The sequence below is a fragment of the Myotis davidii genome, unplaced genomic scaffold, assembly GCF_000327345.1.
Source record: "Myotis davidii unplaced genomic scaffold, ASM32734v1 scaffold419, whole genome shotgun sequence".
NCBI classification, from domain to species: Eukaryota; Metazoa; Chordata; class Mammalia; order Chiroptera; family Vespertilionidae; genus Myotis; species Myotis davidii.
This window is the reverse complement of record NW_006294998.1, coordinates 2,268,538-2,285,483: the sequence shown is the minus strand read 5'-3', so window position 1 is coordinate 2,285,483 and position 16,946 is coordinate 2,268,538. Positions and strand designations below refer to the sequence as shown.

Below are 16,946 nucleotides of genomic sequence, written 5' to 3'. Positions count from 1 at the left end.
TCTCATTCTTCTGTTCCTGGACTCTAGGTCAGGATATCTATAATTAATAGAGTTTGAAAAAAAATGAGGCAATTTAGTCTGCAGTTTTATTCCTGTTATTCAAGTAAGTCTCATTTTGGGGGGAAATGAGACTCACATGTGACCCAGTTATTACTGTAGTTCCCTATTTCTGATGGGTGGCAGAGCATATCACTAAGGTTGAGAACTATCCGATTTAATGGTCATTATTTGTATGGCTGAGAGAGAAAAAAATATTTTTTACGTTTTTCTGCAGTGAGAAACTTTAGATTTCTTTCTAGCCACATTAACTTTGACAGCCTCAACAGTACAGATGTTGCAAATTAACTTGAGGACCAACGCATTATAGACCATTGATATAACTTGAAGAATTTAGAATAAATGTCATGCTCCCTGAAATAAGCCTATCCTCATTTAAGCAAGCTAACTGTGTGAGTTCTAATTACAGCCACTGACAGCCACATACATTTTGCCTAGAATGTTCAGTAATTGTTACCATCAAAACAAAAAGTGGGTATCTGCTCGATGCCACACATGTGCATGCAACCACATCTAAGACTAATCATGATTTCAACTTCTAGTTCACATCAAATAGTTGAGGCCATCTCTTCTTTCAGCACAAGGAGTGTGTAATGTTACTTTAATATTCTATGGATTGGATTTAGTTTCAGATGTTTCATAAAATGGTAATTAATTTTTCCATGAATATCTAGAGAGTAAGAGGAAACTCAGTTTGTAAAAACTTTATTTTTAATATTGGTTTTAAGAAAACTCAGTTTGTAAAAACTTTATTTTTTAATATTGGTCAAATTACTTTTCAATGCACAAAATTTTGCATGCTTTTGTTTATGAACTTTTCCTGGGAAGTTTTTTATCAAATTCTCAGTGGGATACGTGACCCGCAAAGTTAGGCACCACTAGCCTAAACGTTTGCCATATGTGTGCTTAGCCTTCTGGCATTCCTTCTTCCTGTGTGCCTGGTTTTTGAACCGCTGAGGGCCTGCTCTTCATTATTCATGTAAATTTTGATGCTGGCCTGCCTGGGAGCTTACATTTCCTCAGTCCTGCTCTGACCGGGCCTCTCACCCCCTAACCAAAGCGTGGCCTTGTCCTGCCCTGCCCTCGGTGCCCTCACTACCACCACTCACTAAGCACTGGTTTCAATTAAACAGAAATGGGAACATGACCTTTATTTTAGTAAATTAAACTTACAGATAATAAATAATAATGGCACCTCAAAGAGGCATTAACTTCCTTTTAGGAAATAAATTGGAAATTGCTTTCTCCAATCCTATAAATGGTATTACATTTTTCTCAAAGAGATAACTTTTCCCTGACCTTTGGACTTTTTCATTCACTGAGGATGTACATTCACAATTCATCACTAAGCCCAGTATATCAATATTGGTTTTCCATGTAAACAAACAGAGACACCCAGGACATGCATCAGGAGTATTGTGTTAAATAAATTTTAACTATGTAGCTATATATTCTTGCATTTTAAGCTAAACTAATCAAATTTAATATGAACCTAGTCTACCTATCTTAGCAATAATCCTAAATAATATTGTATTCTTCATTCAGTCTATGTTTAAATTTTTTTCTGTTTCACTAATTATTTTTAACCCCTTCACTGTGTTCTTTTGTGATATACAGGGGACCAATTTATGTGCTTTCATAGACTGTCACATCCTGAACTGAACTATGTCCTGTCTCATTCCTAGCCTTATACCTCACACTTCCAAGTGTCCTCTTTAGTTCCCCACTCCCAATAAATGAAAGTGTCCATGTTCTATGCCATTGAAATTCTATGTGGTTAAAATACTCAAATCAAGATTTAATAAACACATTAAAATAATATGAAGCTGCCTGATGAAACAATATTCCTAATGAAGTCCCCAAATAAAATTAATTAAAAAAACAACACATAAAACAACTTAAATTATATTTTGCTTCAAACATTAAAAACCCAACATTTCTAAAAATTCTCCTTTTCCCACCTTCACATCAAAATCCTCTCTTATATTAAACAAATATCTTACTTTTACTACGTACCTAGGACAGTCTCTGTTACCTCAATACACACCTGTGCATGCAGCCAATCCCCTTAATTGGTGTATTCTTAAATGAGGAGCTTGGCTAATTGGAAGGCTTGCTGGAGAACAGATGGGGCACTGGTGTTGAGACTCTCCGTCTTAATTTATTGTCCTGGGGTTTTCCTAATTACCCACTTAATTGGCACAGCCATGCCACTTTGAAATAATAATGTACAGCTAATTATCACCGATTTAAGCTTGCTAATAGCTTATTCTTACCAGCTAACTTCAAGAAATCAAGCAGAGAGAGGAACTGCCACAGGGAAATCACTCTGCCTGGGCTGGTTTAGACAGCTATATGACTGCAATGTCCTCTGTAATGGCGCTGATTTGGTTCCTGCCCCAAAAGGCTAAACAGTGATGCTTTGCCGGATGTGTAAAGGAGAAATAGCTTTTCCTTGCCTTTCTCAACTTTTGGAGATCTTTGTAACTGGTGTGTATCAACTCAAAGCTTTCAATTAGCTAATTATATGTATGTTGCATACATTTTTTAAAAATAGTGTAGAAGAATGACTACAATCACATCTCCAAAGTATAATCAAGACAATTCAATGCTTTGGTTTGGCCACCCTCCTTCCAAGCTAAAAGATTTGCTCCACGAGCAAGTTTAGCACAACTCTTAGATCCAGGGACAAACTTGATTAAGGGAAATTTCCTTCTTCAAACATTAGAAATAAAGCAAGGAAAATGCAGTGCACTAAACAGAAGGGCTCTCTATAAAATGGATATAGAAGGAGGGGAGGAGAGGATATACAAACAAAATGTGGAGGGTTCTTTGTAATTTTTTAGAAGCTTGGGAAGTATAGAGAAATACCTATCATTAGGATAAGATACCATACTTCTGCTTTAGTTTACAATTATTTTGCACTTACTGCCCTGCCCTCAGTGCAGGTACTTTTTCAAAGATCTCCAGGTCAGGTTCCCTAGAAGTAGTGTCTTAGATGGGAATGTGGATGCAGTCAATTTCATGGAGGGGCTGCTCTTAAGAGAAAGGTCATGAGGGAATCCAGGGAGAGGGGCAGGAAGACATGTGGTCTCAGCTTCAGGCAGACGCCACCGGGAGCGCTGAAGCATGAAACCATCACATCTTTGGTCCCGACACCTACAGTAAGAAACAAGCCTTTCTTCCCATGCCAGCCATGTAAGATGCTTCCAACGGGTGGGGCAGGTGGTTTGGCCCCTCCCCCAGGATGAGATGGTGCTGCAGCCAGTCTCTAGGATGACCCCCAACAATCTTTCCTTCCATGCCCTTGTGTAGTCCCCATCCACACACACTGAGCAGACGGGCCTGTGTGACCTACAGAATACTGCGGAGATGACAGTAGGAAACTTCTGAAGCTAGATTATGAAAGGCGCTGTAGACTCAGCCTTGCCCTCTCTTGGATTGCCTGTCCCGCGGGAAACAAGCCTCAACACTGAGAGGAAACTCAAGCAGTCCTATGAAGAGATCACTGTGACACGAAAGCAAGGCCTCCTGCCAACAGCCGTGTGAGTGAGCCGTCCTGGGAAATGATAATCCGTCCCCCTGAGGCCTTCAGAGGACTCTATCCTGGCTGACAACCTGACAGCCATCTCCCTAGGGACCCGAGTCAAAATCCTATAGCTAAGCAGCCCCCACACTCCTGACCCCTGGAAAATGCATAATAAATGCTTATTGTCACTTTTAAGCCACTCGTTTGGGAATGATTTGTTAGGCAGCAGTTGGTAACAGATCAGATGGCTCCTGTCTGTTGAGGACAGTTCCCCAGAGCAGAGGGCAGCTGTGAGTGATCAGCAGCCAGGAGGCAGGTAGAATGACCAGGTGAAGGGAGTCGAGCAAGGCCCCCCACAGCATCTACTACCTTAGTTACCTCTCATGTTAAGTGTTTCCACTAAACCTCCCCTGCTATTTACAGGGTCACGTCATGACCTTCATTGTGGCCTGGACATCTGTTCTTTTAAATATGGTGTGACTGGAACAACTTAGAAGTCTAGATCTATTAAAAACATTCTTTAAAAGATGACAATATGTTCAGACAAAAAAAGCTGTGAGAATTCATCACCAGTAATAAGTAATAAAAGTTATACTAAAGCTAAAATAAAATGATTCATGATGGATACATGGAACTAGAAAAAGAGCACCAAAAAGAATGAAAATATGTGAAGAATTGTACATAAATAGGGACTACTAGTATTTAAAAAGAACAGCAACAATGTCTTCGGGCTTGTTAAAATGTTGGATGAAGTAAGATCTGTTGACAAAACAGTACAGAAGATAGGAAGAGAGTAATAGAGTGAAACTATTTTAAGGTTCTTACATTGTTTAATAAAGTGGCAAGAGTTCTAATTTAAAATATATGGTAAAACTAAAAATGCATATTGTGATCTCTATGATAGCCATTAAAAAGTAATAAACATGCCTTGGCTGGTGTGTTCAGTGGTTAGAGTACTGGCCTGCTCACTGAATGGTCCCAGGTTAGAATCCTAGTCAAGGGCATATACCTGGATTTTGGATTTGATCTGGCCCCAATTGGGGCGCATGTGGGAGGCAACCAATCCATGTTTCTCTCACATTGATGTTTCTTTCTCTCTCAAACACCCTCTCCCTCCCTCCCTTCTATACTCTAGAAATCAATAAATATTCTTGGGTGATATTAATGCAACAACAAAAGGAAAGAAAAAGATCATAAAGCTCTGAGGATAAAAAGAATAATAAATACCGAAATACCTGTTAAACTCAAAAGAAGGCAAGAGGGGATAAATAATTAAGCTCCATTCAGGAGTGGCAGTAAAAAATCTTTAAAAGTTGCCCAGCCTGTGTGGCTCAGTGCTTGAGCACTGACCTATGAACCAGGAGGTTACAGCACATGCAAGGTCAGGGCACATGCCCAGGTTATAGGCTCAGTCCCCATTAGGGGGTGTTTCGGGATTCTCTCTGATCACTGCTACTTCTATCTCTTTCTCCCTCTCCCTGAAATCAATAAAAGATATATTTTAAAGAACTGTAAAAAATGAAATACTTAAGTGGGCTCATTTGTAGTATCTATGGTTGTTCATTTTGTGGGGCATGAGACTGTTCTGTGATAGGTCTATCCTGATTTGTAGGCAATGGCTAATGATGGCCCTCTGGTCAAGGGCATAGAAATAATGAATTTGAAAGATTGGTGGCAAAGTGGTCTACCTGATGGCCAGAGAAGATAGTAATAAAATTTTCCACTCATTTGAGCCCCACATTATTACTGAGACATTTTGTAACATTTCACCACATTGGCTTAGTCTTGCTAGTGAATAAACTATGTTAAGTGTTGGGCTTTGTTTTGGTTTTCCAGTAATTTGATTATTTTGGCGGTGAAACAGGCATGGCTTTTAAGCTGGGTTTTATTATTAAAAACACCCCATCCAAAACATACTAATTCATCAAACATGAGACATAGTTGCTGATCACCATAGATGATGATCTATGACTATTTGTAGTAGCAAATAGTCAGCAATAACCCAGATCTTATCCAAAACTTATAGCCCATCTGAGGAGAGACTGGGACAATTTAGGAGCACCCTCCAAAGGAAAGAAACACATTTCTCATTACAGAGAGTAAGCTATGTAAAATATTGAATGATCCCAAGGTATTATTAGAAACAATTATTTGAATTAATAAATGAATATAAAACTGTGAATTTCAGTTAATACAGAACATGCACTGAGAATCTAGTATTTGCCAGGCATACACTGGTCAACTGAACACAAAATTAAATAATAGTTTCCTCCAGTTTTAAGAGTTTTTCAGTAACTGCCCATTATGTAGCAAAGGGATACTAATGACGGTTGATTTAACATGTGAAATAATCTACACTAATAAAAGAGAAACATGCAAATTGGTGTCACTCCGCTATGCCCACCAGCCAATCAGGATGAGTATGCAAATTAACCCAACATAGATGGTGGTTAAGTTGCATATGCAGGCATGGAGCAAAGACTGAAGACAACTGAAGACTGAAGAGGCTTGGCTTCTCCACTGCAACTGGAGCGGAGAAGCCAAGCCTCGCTGCTGCGGCCCGAGCGGAGAAGCCAAGCCACGCCTCTCTGGCCAGACCAAAGGCCTGGTTCCTGAGGAAAACTGGCGCTGGCCGCCAGGGGAAGGAAGGTCTATTGCACGAATCTTCATGCAACGGGCCTCTAGTGATGGGTATAATGGTAGAAGTGTGAGTTAGGAGAGCAAGCCACTCAATGTTGGATCATTTTGAATCAACAGATAGCCATTTTCAGTATTCCAGGTAAAAGGTATGAAAATGTCTTTATATCAATCTCTTTCTTAGCAGAGTCTTAACCCCTAGTTAAGACTCACATATATACTCTTTTGGTGTTATATTGACCTATTCAGTAGCCAGTAGCTACATAGAATATCGACCAACACTAATTAAAATGAAATAAATTAAAACTTCAATCCTCAATCACACTAGCTACAGTTACATTTTTTATATTTTATTGTGATAAGAATACTTACCAGGAGATATACCCTATTAACAAATTTACTAGTGTACATAACAATATTGTTGACCATAGGGAGGGGGAAATGGGGAGTCACTAATCAATGTGCATAAAGCATCAGTTCAGCAAGAGGAGTAAGCCATAGACATCTGCTGAGCAACGTTTTAAGGGCATGGTGATCACATGTGCCCAGGGCCTGCCATATTTATTATAGAAAATGCCCCTTTCACAGAAAGTTTTATTGACCTCAAAAGTTGCAGCTATGTTCCTCATCAATGGAATAAGAAGGAACCATTGGATTTTAAAGGTTTCCTCAACAGTGTATTTTGTTCTACTTAATTGAATACATTCTATTCTGTTGTAAAATTAATGGCTTACTTCTTTTCTCTTTCTGGTTGTAAAACAAATGTCTTACTTTCTTCTGTTGGCAAGCGTCTCTTCACCATTTCTTGTAGAGATCTTCATTCTAAGCTTCTCTTTACTCCCATCGAAAGAGCAACGGGGGCTTTCGGTGGGTGTTCTGATTGGATGACCACAGATCTTATTTACCTTTCAATAGAAAAATATATAGAAAAGACAGTTAGAAACTGTGCTCCTGCCTTTCTGAAAATGGCATGGTCAGAGTACAAAACAATGACATGTTCTTACTTACCCCTCAATGTTAATTTTCAAGACGTAAACTGTTTTTCAATTTTTCACTGGGGGAATCAAACTATATGGCAACTGTGACAAATGGATGCTATACACATTTATATAGTTTGTATGTATACATGTGCAAAATACATAAATATCAATGAGCATGCAAAATCAGTCAGAGAACTATATTAATAAACTTGTCTGCTGGTATAAATAAGTTTACTTAACCAAAGTGGATATTATTTATGGTTTATATTCATATGTATGACTAATCACATACTTGTACTGATTTTTAAAATAAAAAAAATGCTATTGAATATGTGGTCCATTTCTAAATTAGTTCTAAGGGTAGTTTTCTTCATAAGGTCATTTCTTAGAAATGACAATGAATATGCTTATATGAAGATCTCATTTTGTAATAGCTCTATATCTTATTCCTCAATTAGGTTTGATTTTAAGGTTGTTATAATCCTCTTTTAAAAAATCATTAATCCAATTGGAAAATTCATTGTTTTGTACATACTTATTTAGCAAAGATCTTTTGTATAATTTACAAGTTATTATTGAAAAATTAAGTCAATAATCGGAGGCATTACAATTTAAAGCATCAAAAAGACTCATTGATACTTTACTCAATTAAAGAGGCAGAGTAGTATAATTAGAAATATATAAAAGCATTGCCTTGGAATCAGGAGACTTTGGTTAGTATCCTCACTTTTTTTCCTTCAGTGCTGAGATCTTGAAAACAGGGGCAGAACTTCTTTGAACTTGATACCATATAGGTAAAATTAAACTTTTAGAGTAAATTATCCCAAAGTTCCTTAAAGTTTTAAATTTCTTTGATTTCCCATGCAATGAGCATTAAAATCTTATGCACCAAGTCATTTATTTAACCCATATTTATTTTGTTTCTAGTATTTGCAAAGAATATGTATGAGGTATTATCTAAAATAATAAAAGTGCAATATGCTAATTAGACCAGACAGCCAAACGACCTTCTGGATGTCCTTCCGGACATCCTTCCAGATGACCTTCTGGATGAAACCGGGGCTGTGAGAGCCAACGCAAGCCACCACGGCTGCAAGGGCTGAGGCAAGCCGCCGCGGCTTCGAGGGCCAAGCCCCTTGCATGAATTTCATACATCAGGCCTCTAGTCTATATATATAAAAGCCTAAGCAACCAAATGACCGTTCAACTGGTCACTATGACGTGCACTGACCACCAGGGGGCAGATGCTCAACACAGGAGCTGCCCCCTGGTGGTCAGTGCACTGCTACAACCAACCTCCCATGGCCAGCCAACCTCTCACAGTCCTTCCCCCCGGTTGGCCGGCCCTGGTTGGCCCTGATCAGCCCTGATTGGCTCCTATCACCGGCCAAGCTGAGGGACTCCACCCATGCATGAATTCGGGCCTCTAGTAAAAGATAAAAGATCAGAAGCTAGCTTATTTCACTTAGCATAATACTCTCCAGTTCCATCCATGCTGTTGCAAATGGTAAGAATTCCTTCTTTTTTACAGCAGCATAGTATTCCACCATGTTGATGTACCACAGTTTTCTAATCCATTCATTTGCTGATGGGCACTTAGGCTCTTTCCAGATCTTAGCTATGGTAGGAGGATTGGGGGTGGGTGGTAAGAGATCAACCGAAGGACTTGTATGCATGCATATAAGCATAACCAATGGGCACAAGACACTGGGAGGCTAGGGGAAGGTCAAGGGGAGAAAATAAAAAGGAGACATATATAATACTCTTTGTAATACTTTAAGTAATAAAACAATTTTTAAAAAAAGATCATAAACTAAAATTTCCCCCTAAAAGAGCTGACAGTTCAGATGGAAAGAAAAAAAATCCCTTCTGAATATCAAAATGCCAGTTGTGTGTATCAAAAAATTGGGGCACACAAGGTGTTATGACATCTGGAGAAAGGTGGGATCATTTCTAGTTCAGGGTGATGGTGAAGAAAAACATCAGGAAAGACTGCTGTGGGAAAGACTGCTCCATTGGGATGAGACTTGGAGCAGCCACTTGGCCTCAATATGTTAAGGTTTATTTCAATTCAACCAAATTATAAATGTATAAATATCCATTGCACCTCTGTTCTGTTAGATACTAGAGATACATACACTACACATGAATAAAGTGTCGCTGGGATACACAGTTAAGAGGAAAGCCAGACATTTAATATACTCGTAGTACTTGCGATACAACATGACAAGAGCAATCAAGAAATACACAGAAGTAACACTGCAACACTTAAAAATAGACAGATTAACTCTATTTGGGATGCTAATGAAAGGACTTCAGGAGGTCATGTCTAAACAGCAGTTAAAAGGTGAAATAAAAAAAATATGATATGGAAAGGGAGTGTGAAGAAAAATGCAGTCACAAATTTGAGGCAATATCACACACTCACACACACAGAACTTAGAGGAGAAATCGAGCATAATACTGTGAGAAGGAGCAAGAGGCTCAGTCTCAGCCCACACTGGGAAGCAGTGAGACCTGTAAAAAAAATGAATTGGGAATTTCTCAGATGGACAAAGCAGGAAAAAATTCCAAGAGAGAGTGAAAAGGCAAAGAGAGGTGTACAACTTAATATGTTCAAATAGAACAAAAAGTACATAATGAAAGATGGTGGTACAACAAGAGTTAAGACATTAAAATGCCATGATAAGTATGATGATGGTTGTTAATGAGACTTATTGTGGTGATCATTCTGCAATACATACAAATATCGAATCATTACGGTATACACCTGAAACTAATATAATGTTAAATGTCAATTATATCTCAATATTTGAAAAAGCCATGACTTGGATACCATGAAAGAAAGAGAGAGAGAGGAAAGAAAGAAAGAAAGAAAGAAAGAAAGAAAGAAAAAAAGGAAGGAAGGAAGGAAGGAAGGAAGGAAGGAAGGAAGGAAGGAAGGAAGGAAGGAAGAAAGAAAGAAAAAGAAAATTTGCTAAGGCAAATGAAGAACAAACAAACAAAAGTTCCCAAGCAGGAAAGTGGTAGCTTAAGATTTCCACAAGAGAGAGATCATTACAACAGGAGTATGCAGGGAGGGAGTTCAACAGCATGGATGGACCTGGAGAGCATTATGCTAAGTGAAATAAGCTGGTAAGAGAAAGATAAATATCACATGCCTCACTCATTTGTGGAATATAATGAACAACATAAACTGATGAACAAAAATAGAGCCAGAATCATAGAAGCATGGGATAGACTGTCCAACCTAAGACGGAAGGTAGAAGGGTGGGGGGAGTGGAGGGAGCAGTTGTAAGAGATCAATCAAAGGACTTGTATGCATGCACGTGAGCATAACCAATGGACACAGACAGCAGCGAGGTAAGGGCATGTGCTGGGAGGTTGGAATGGCTGGGGAGAGATCAATGGGGGAAAAGGAGATTCATGAAATACTTTACCTGGGGTTCTCAACCTGTGGGTCGTGACCCCTTTGGCGGTCAAAGGACCCTTTCACAGGGGTCGCCTAAGACCATCCTGCATAACAGATAATTACATTATGATTCATAACAGTAGCAACATTACAGTTATGAAGAAGCAACGAAAATAATTTTATGTTTGGGTCACAACATGAGGAACTGTATTTAAAGGGCCAGAAGGTTGAGAACTACTGCTTTAAACAATAAAGAATTTAAATAAAAATAAAATAAAATCATATATAGTATTTGAATAAAAAAAACTTTTGGAGATAAAGAAAAGAAAAGAAGAGAAAAGAAAAGAGGTTCCTGCAGGAAACACTGGAGAACTGCTGAGCCCAAGGGCTGTGACAGAATAGATGAAAGGGAAGAAGCAGATATAAGTGCACAGGAGGAAGAGTGGCATGGAGATTGACTAGATATATCATGTTGTCAGAACAATGAATAATGATGAAAAATTCTGAGAGGTAAGTGCAAGAAAACATAAGGCTGACAGAGAAAATAAATAAAAATTTGGTTTGTCTGGAAAGAAGGGGGCATGAAGGATAATAGCAAAAGAAAATTCTGTTTGCATGGTAGGTTGAAGTAAGATCTTCAAGCTAAGAAGTTTTATTTATTAGACAAAGGCCTCTGCCAGCTGTTGGATGGAAAAGTAAAATACTAGAGCTGATATTTAGCAAGTGAATACAACAGCACTTTATAAGCCTAACTAGAGAGAGAGAGAAACCTATTACAGGCAGGTAGATTAACACACCCCTAAAGTAGTCCTATGAAAAGAAAATTTTATTCTGAACTATAGTAGTGACACTGCCTGTGAAGAGACACTGTGTGGCTCTGCTGGTAGAGCATCATCCTGAGCACCGAAAGATCATCAATTCAATTCCACTCAAGGGCACATGCCCAGGTTACGGGCTTGATCCCCAGTAGGTGGTGTGCAGTGAAATGAACTATTAAGCTGTAAGAAGACATAAAGAACACTTAAATACTTATTACTAAGTAAAACAACCTAAGATGAAAAGCCTACATTTTGTATGATACCAACTATATGACATTCTGAACAAGGCAAAATCATGGAGATAGTAAAAAGATCAGTTGTTGCCAGGGGTGGGGATGGGGGGTGGGGAATGAATAGGCAGAGCACAGAGGATCTGTAGTATAGAGCAGTGAAGCTATTCTGTAGGATACTATACTGGTGGATACATGTCTTTATACATTTTCCAAACCCATAGAATGTACCAAAAATGAATTATGGACTGTGAGTGATAATGATGTGTCAATCAATGTAGGTTCATCAATCCTAAGAAATGCATCACTCTGGTGGAGGATACTGATAATGGGGGAGGGCTATGTGTGTGGGGAGGTGGGGGCAAAGGCTAGATGGGAAATCCTTGTACTTTCAGCTCAATTTTAATGTGAACCTAAAACTGATCTAAAAAAATAAAGTCTGTTTTGAAAAAGAAACACAACAGAGTTTAGCAAATTACTGAAAGTGAGAAGCTAGGGAAGTGTAAGGCCAAGGTGTTAAAAGCCTCAAAGTGAATTTCCAGTCATTGAAGCTGAAAAATAGTGAGAGTAGACTGTAAATATATTAGCAAGGTGCTAAAATAGTCATAAAAAAGGAGGAAAATATCTTCATTGTCAACAACTCCTGGTAACAAGAACCAAGGAAAGATGATATAAGTTGACAGTGGAAATGTCAATAGTCAGATTATTTAGTGAAGCTACAGGATATTTAGAAATAAAAGAAGAGTAAAAGGAAAACACTGCAGTCATGGCCCAATGTGACTAGCCATGGGCTCTAGACAAGTTACAGAACTTCTTGGAATGCCAGCTTTCTCGTCCTTGAAACTTGAGAGAATAAAACACTTTGCAGTTATGAGTTAAGGGAAATCCTATGTCACCCAATACCTTCCATGCTGGACCGATGACCATATCTGCTACTAAACATGTTTCCCTGGAAGGCAGATGGAGAGCTGAACATGCCTCATAAGATCTTTATTCCCTAAACATAGTGGTTGCTTAAAAATAAATTATATAAACTTATAATTAAATAAGTTTTATTTAATAATAAAAGAAAAGATCTATATTTCCATTATCATCTTTTAACTTATTTTTTACAAATACAAAGAAAATGTACAAGCCATAGAGATATAAGTTATGTCTGATTATATCCAAAGGTACACGCACATATAGCAGATTCCAATATATACAAATAAATTTCAAAGCCCTTCTATTTGTTGACTCACTATCAGGGAGCTCTACTTCACACTTGACTGAAAAGGAATGGAAAACCATCTGTTACTGGCATATTAGCCTTGCACCTTAGCTCCCCTGAGGTGAGCTGATGTGGGTGGCACATTTCAATAACTAGCACCTTCTTGCTATTGATAAAACCCTCACACTTAACTTTGACAGTTTTTCATCTTTGACTTATACTGCAATTTCCTCCTTTTTCTCCTCCCTGGTCTCAACCGTTCTCCCCTGCAATCAGTCTGAAGTGTCTTGGAAAAAAAAATATATTTTCCTCCCTAATGCGTATCTCCTCCAGCTATAAATTCCATCTCTGGCTTCCCACTGATTCTCAAGTTGCCATCTCACCTTGAAATGACTCCTTCAGTTGCTCCAAACTCATATCATTTCTCCCACTCTGATCATATTTTGGTTCCAACAACTTCTTGTCACTTAGTATCCAAAAGTATAAACTTCTCTTAGAGCCTCTGTGTGTCTATTCACTCAGTCTTACTCAAATCTTCAAATATTGAAAGCTTTTAGCTAATAATCTCAAAAAGCTTTGTAAAGAATACTCTTTAGTTTATTTTCACTGGATTCCCATAATCACAACCTCCATTTATTTGGCAATGGTTTTTTAAAATGTTTATTAATAATAAAAATTGGGAAAAAATGTTGAGACTATTACCAATTAAAAAGCAAGAAATGTGAAGGTATTATGAGTGTTTATTAAGCAATCTGGTTCAGAGAATAAGGCAAAGGTGGGCTCGACATCACCGTGTATGTAGGTTGTTTTTCTACAGGCCATAGTTAGGAGGTTTCGTGTCTGTTAGACAGACATGAGCAGAGCAAGGATGATGGGCCAAGTATAGAAGCTCACTAGGGCAGAAAGCCCTGGATGCCTAGCAACAGGCAAAACTAGGAAAAGAAGAACCTTATCCCCAGGGTAACCTACCCTCCCCTATTATATCACTGGTTATATGGTTTGGACCCCTGATCTTTCAGATCGCTGGTCAGGAAGTTTAGACCCCCCTGACCATTCCCTCCCTAAAGATAGCACCTGAGCTTCAGTTGTATTTCAGTTCCAGGTCCATAAAAGCAGCAAAACCAGAGAAGTGACAGTGTGGCTGCCTCAGGACCAGCTACATCGACTAATGACCCCTGCTAGCACCAACCAATCAGTGGAGACCAGGACCTTGAGAGGGCACACCTGGAAAGCTGATGCATATTCTCTTAAGACCCTCCCCTGAGACCTCCCCTAAGTTTTCCACCTGCAAGAGACAGATAAATATGCTCAGGACAAAGGACCCAGTGCATGCTCTCCCTCCAAGGAGCATGCCCCTGCCATTCCCTTCCCCCTTTTCTTTCCCCACAGACATTGTATCCCCTAACCTCTAAGGGACCCCATGAGACTTGCAACCAGGGAAGCAATGGGCAGCAACAGCTCATCCTGGACTAACCTCCTGACCCTGTTTCCAAGGTCCCCTTTTCTCTGACTTCCCAGTGAGCCAAGTCAGCCCAGCCTGGGCTCTCCTGTTGCTTCTTCTATGCCTTTCCTTGTTTCACTCTCCTAAGTATACTTTTGCTGCCACCATGGACCCAATACCCTTTGACTCAGTGCTGTGTAGCCCTTCACTTCAGATATCCCCACCTCCACTCCCTTTTCCTTAAATAAATTCAATTTTTCTTTATTCACCTTCTAAGATTGTTATTTAGCCTGACTGTGCACCACCGACTTTAATCTTTCAGTGTCAAAATGAGAGGTGATTAAAAGAAATTACATAAGGAATGACTCTACATGTATGCTTGAGGAAAATACTACTACTACTACTAATGATAATGATGATAATAGATAAAAGTAAAGAATAGGGTAGGTTTTTGGGTTTGGTTTTGTTAGTCCTCACCTGAGGGTATTTTTTCCATTGATTTTTAGAGTGAGTAGAAGGGTGGGGGAGAGAGACCCATCGATTGGCATGCGCCCAGACTAGCATCCCTAGCATCAGGCTTACAACTGAGATACAGGTCCTTTACCAGAATCAAACGCAGGACCCTTCAGTCCAGGGGATGGTTTATCCACTGAGACAAACCAGCTATGGCAAGAACAGAGTAGTTTGGGTTCAAATGTTCTGTGTTCCATTATATTAAAAGCTACTTTTAAACTACCTGGAGGAAACATACCATTGGCAGTGTTTCCAGTTATTAACAATGAGTTTATTTACATTATCTTGCCCTTACTGTCTCATTCTCTATGATTCTCAAAAATACTTTGCAAAAGAGCTGGTTGGTGTTAGGCATAAAATCTCTAACCACGAATGAGAATAAGACTAACTTTTCCAGACACACAGAAAATCCATGATCTTAACTTTATTCTATTGAGAACTTTGGAAAGTAGGTTGGGACAAATGACAGGGTGAGGGGTACTTAAGTGCCAGGTTCATGAAGTTTACACTTCATTTTGAAGAGTCTGTAATATATTTATTCATGATTAGCAAGCAAAGGAATGGCATGATCAGAGTCTTGTTTTAGGAAGACCAAGTAGACAAAGACATTTCCCATTGGTAAGACAAAAGAATATTAGAATAAACTCAAAAAGAACCCAAGAAACCAGAGAGAAAGGGGAAGAGAAAGCTTTTTTTATGAGTAAATTGAATGGGATTTGGCTACTGGTTGATTCACTATAAGAGGCAAGAAAAAAAGAACTAAAGCTGTTAGCAGTTTTGAATCTTGTAATCAATGTGTGTAAAGACACAATAACTGATATGTAGAAGACAGAAGATGGAATAAATTTACTGTTTTGGTTTATCTGTTCCTTTTATCTCATTTAGAACTTTGATTTGGGGGGAAGCCTAAAAGGTAATTTTAAATGATGGGTTGGAGATAAAAAGAAAGTTAATAATTAGAATCACCTGCATGAAGCCAATAGCTAAAGCCCTGAAATGGAGGAAATTATAAAATGTATATAGAATAAAAAAGATCAGAAAGAAAATCTTTCAGAGGCAGGGGAAAAAGAACTCAGATAAAAAAAAAGATAAGAACAAAGAAGAGGAACTAAAAACAAGGGAGAAGGGAGAGATAAAGGGAACAAAAGGAAAGAAAGAAGGAAGGAAGGATTTTAGACTAATATAGCTGGAAGTTAAAGAGAAGATATTTGAAAACCAAAGCAGGAAAATATCTTTGCTAAGACTACATCTAGTCAGTGGAAGAGTCTATTTACTTTTGTTTTTTGTTTTGATGGTGTGTTAACAGTAGCATTTATCTCTTGGCAATTTATTTGATTTGTTTATGAATACATATATTCGTCAGCATTAGGGAAGTGAATTACAACTAGACATCTGCTGTCATCAGCATAGCTCTGCTTAATTTTAAACAAACCCATTGGTGTGAGTCTTTTTTTTTTCTTCTTTTAAAAATGACTTGCTGTCTTGACCGAGAAAAGAATGTATGTATGTATGTATGTGCATCAGGGTGTTATTTTTATTTTTTTATCTTTTTTTTTTAGTTATTGATTAAGGTATTACATATGTGTCCTTATCCCCCCGTTGCCTCCTCCAACCCCCACTTATGCCCTCTCCCCCCTGGTGTCTATGTCCATTGGTTAGGCTTATATGCATGCATACAAGTCCTTTGGTTGATCTCTCCCCCAGCCCCCACCCATTTTTGGTTTTGATTTTTAAATATATTTTTATTGCTTTGAGAGAGGAAGGGAGAGGGAGAGAGATAGAAACATCAATGATGAGAATCATTGATTAGCTGACTCCTGCACACCCCTTACTGGGGATCTTAGCCCACAACCCACGCATGTGCCCTTGACCTGAATCGAACACGGGAACCTTCAGTCCGCAGGCCAACACTCTATTCACTGAGCCAAAGCGGCTAGGGCAAGTCTATTTACTTTTGAATCAGTGCTCTCTTTTTTAGGCCTATCAGTGTTCTTACTATTCATATGTTCATATTTATTATGAGGGATTCACATTATGTAATTCCTGGTTCCTAAGTGTTCTACATGAATAGAATAATTTGGGTTGAAAATGATCTTGATATATAGACAATAGAGTCCCA

The 16,946-nt window shown here is 38.6% G+C and overlaps 1 protein-coding gene across 1 annotated transcript in view; it reads right to left on the bottom strand.

The window, feature by feature from the left end:
* The window catches only part of GPC5 (glypican 5), a 1,306,619-nt gene that overhangs the window by 983,394 nt on the left and 306,279 nt on the right, over positions 1 to 16,946 (bottom strand). Inside the window, exon 4 of the mRNA XM_006769575.2 lies at positions 6,995 to 7,128. Coding sequence (XP_006769638.1) covers positions 6,995 to 7,128 — 134 coding nt within the window. The remainder of the gene's footprint in view (positions 1 to 6,994; positions 7,129 to 16,946) is intronic.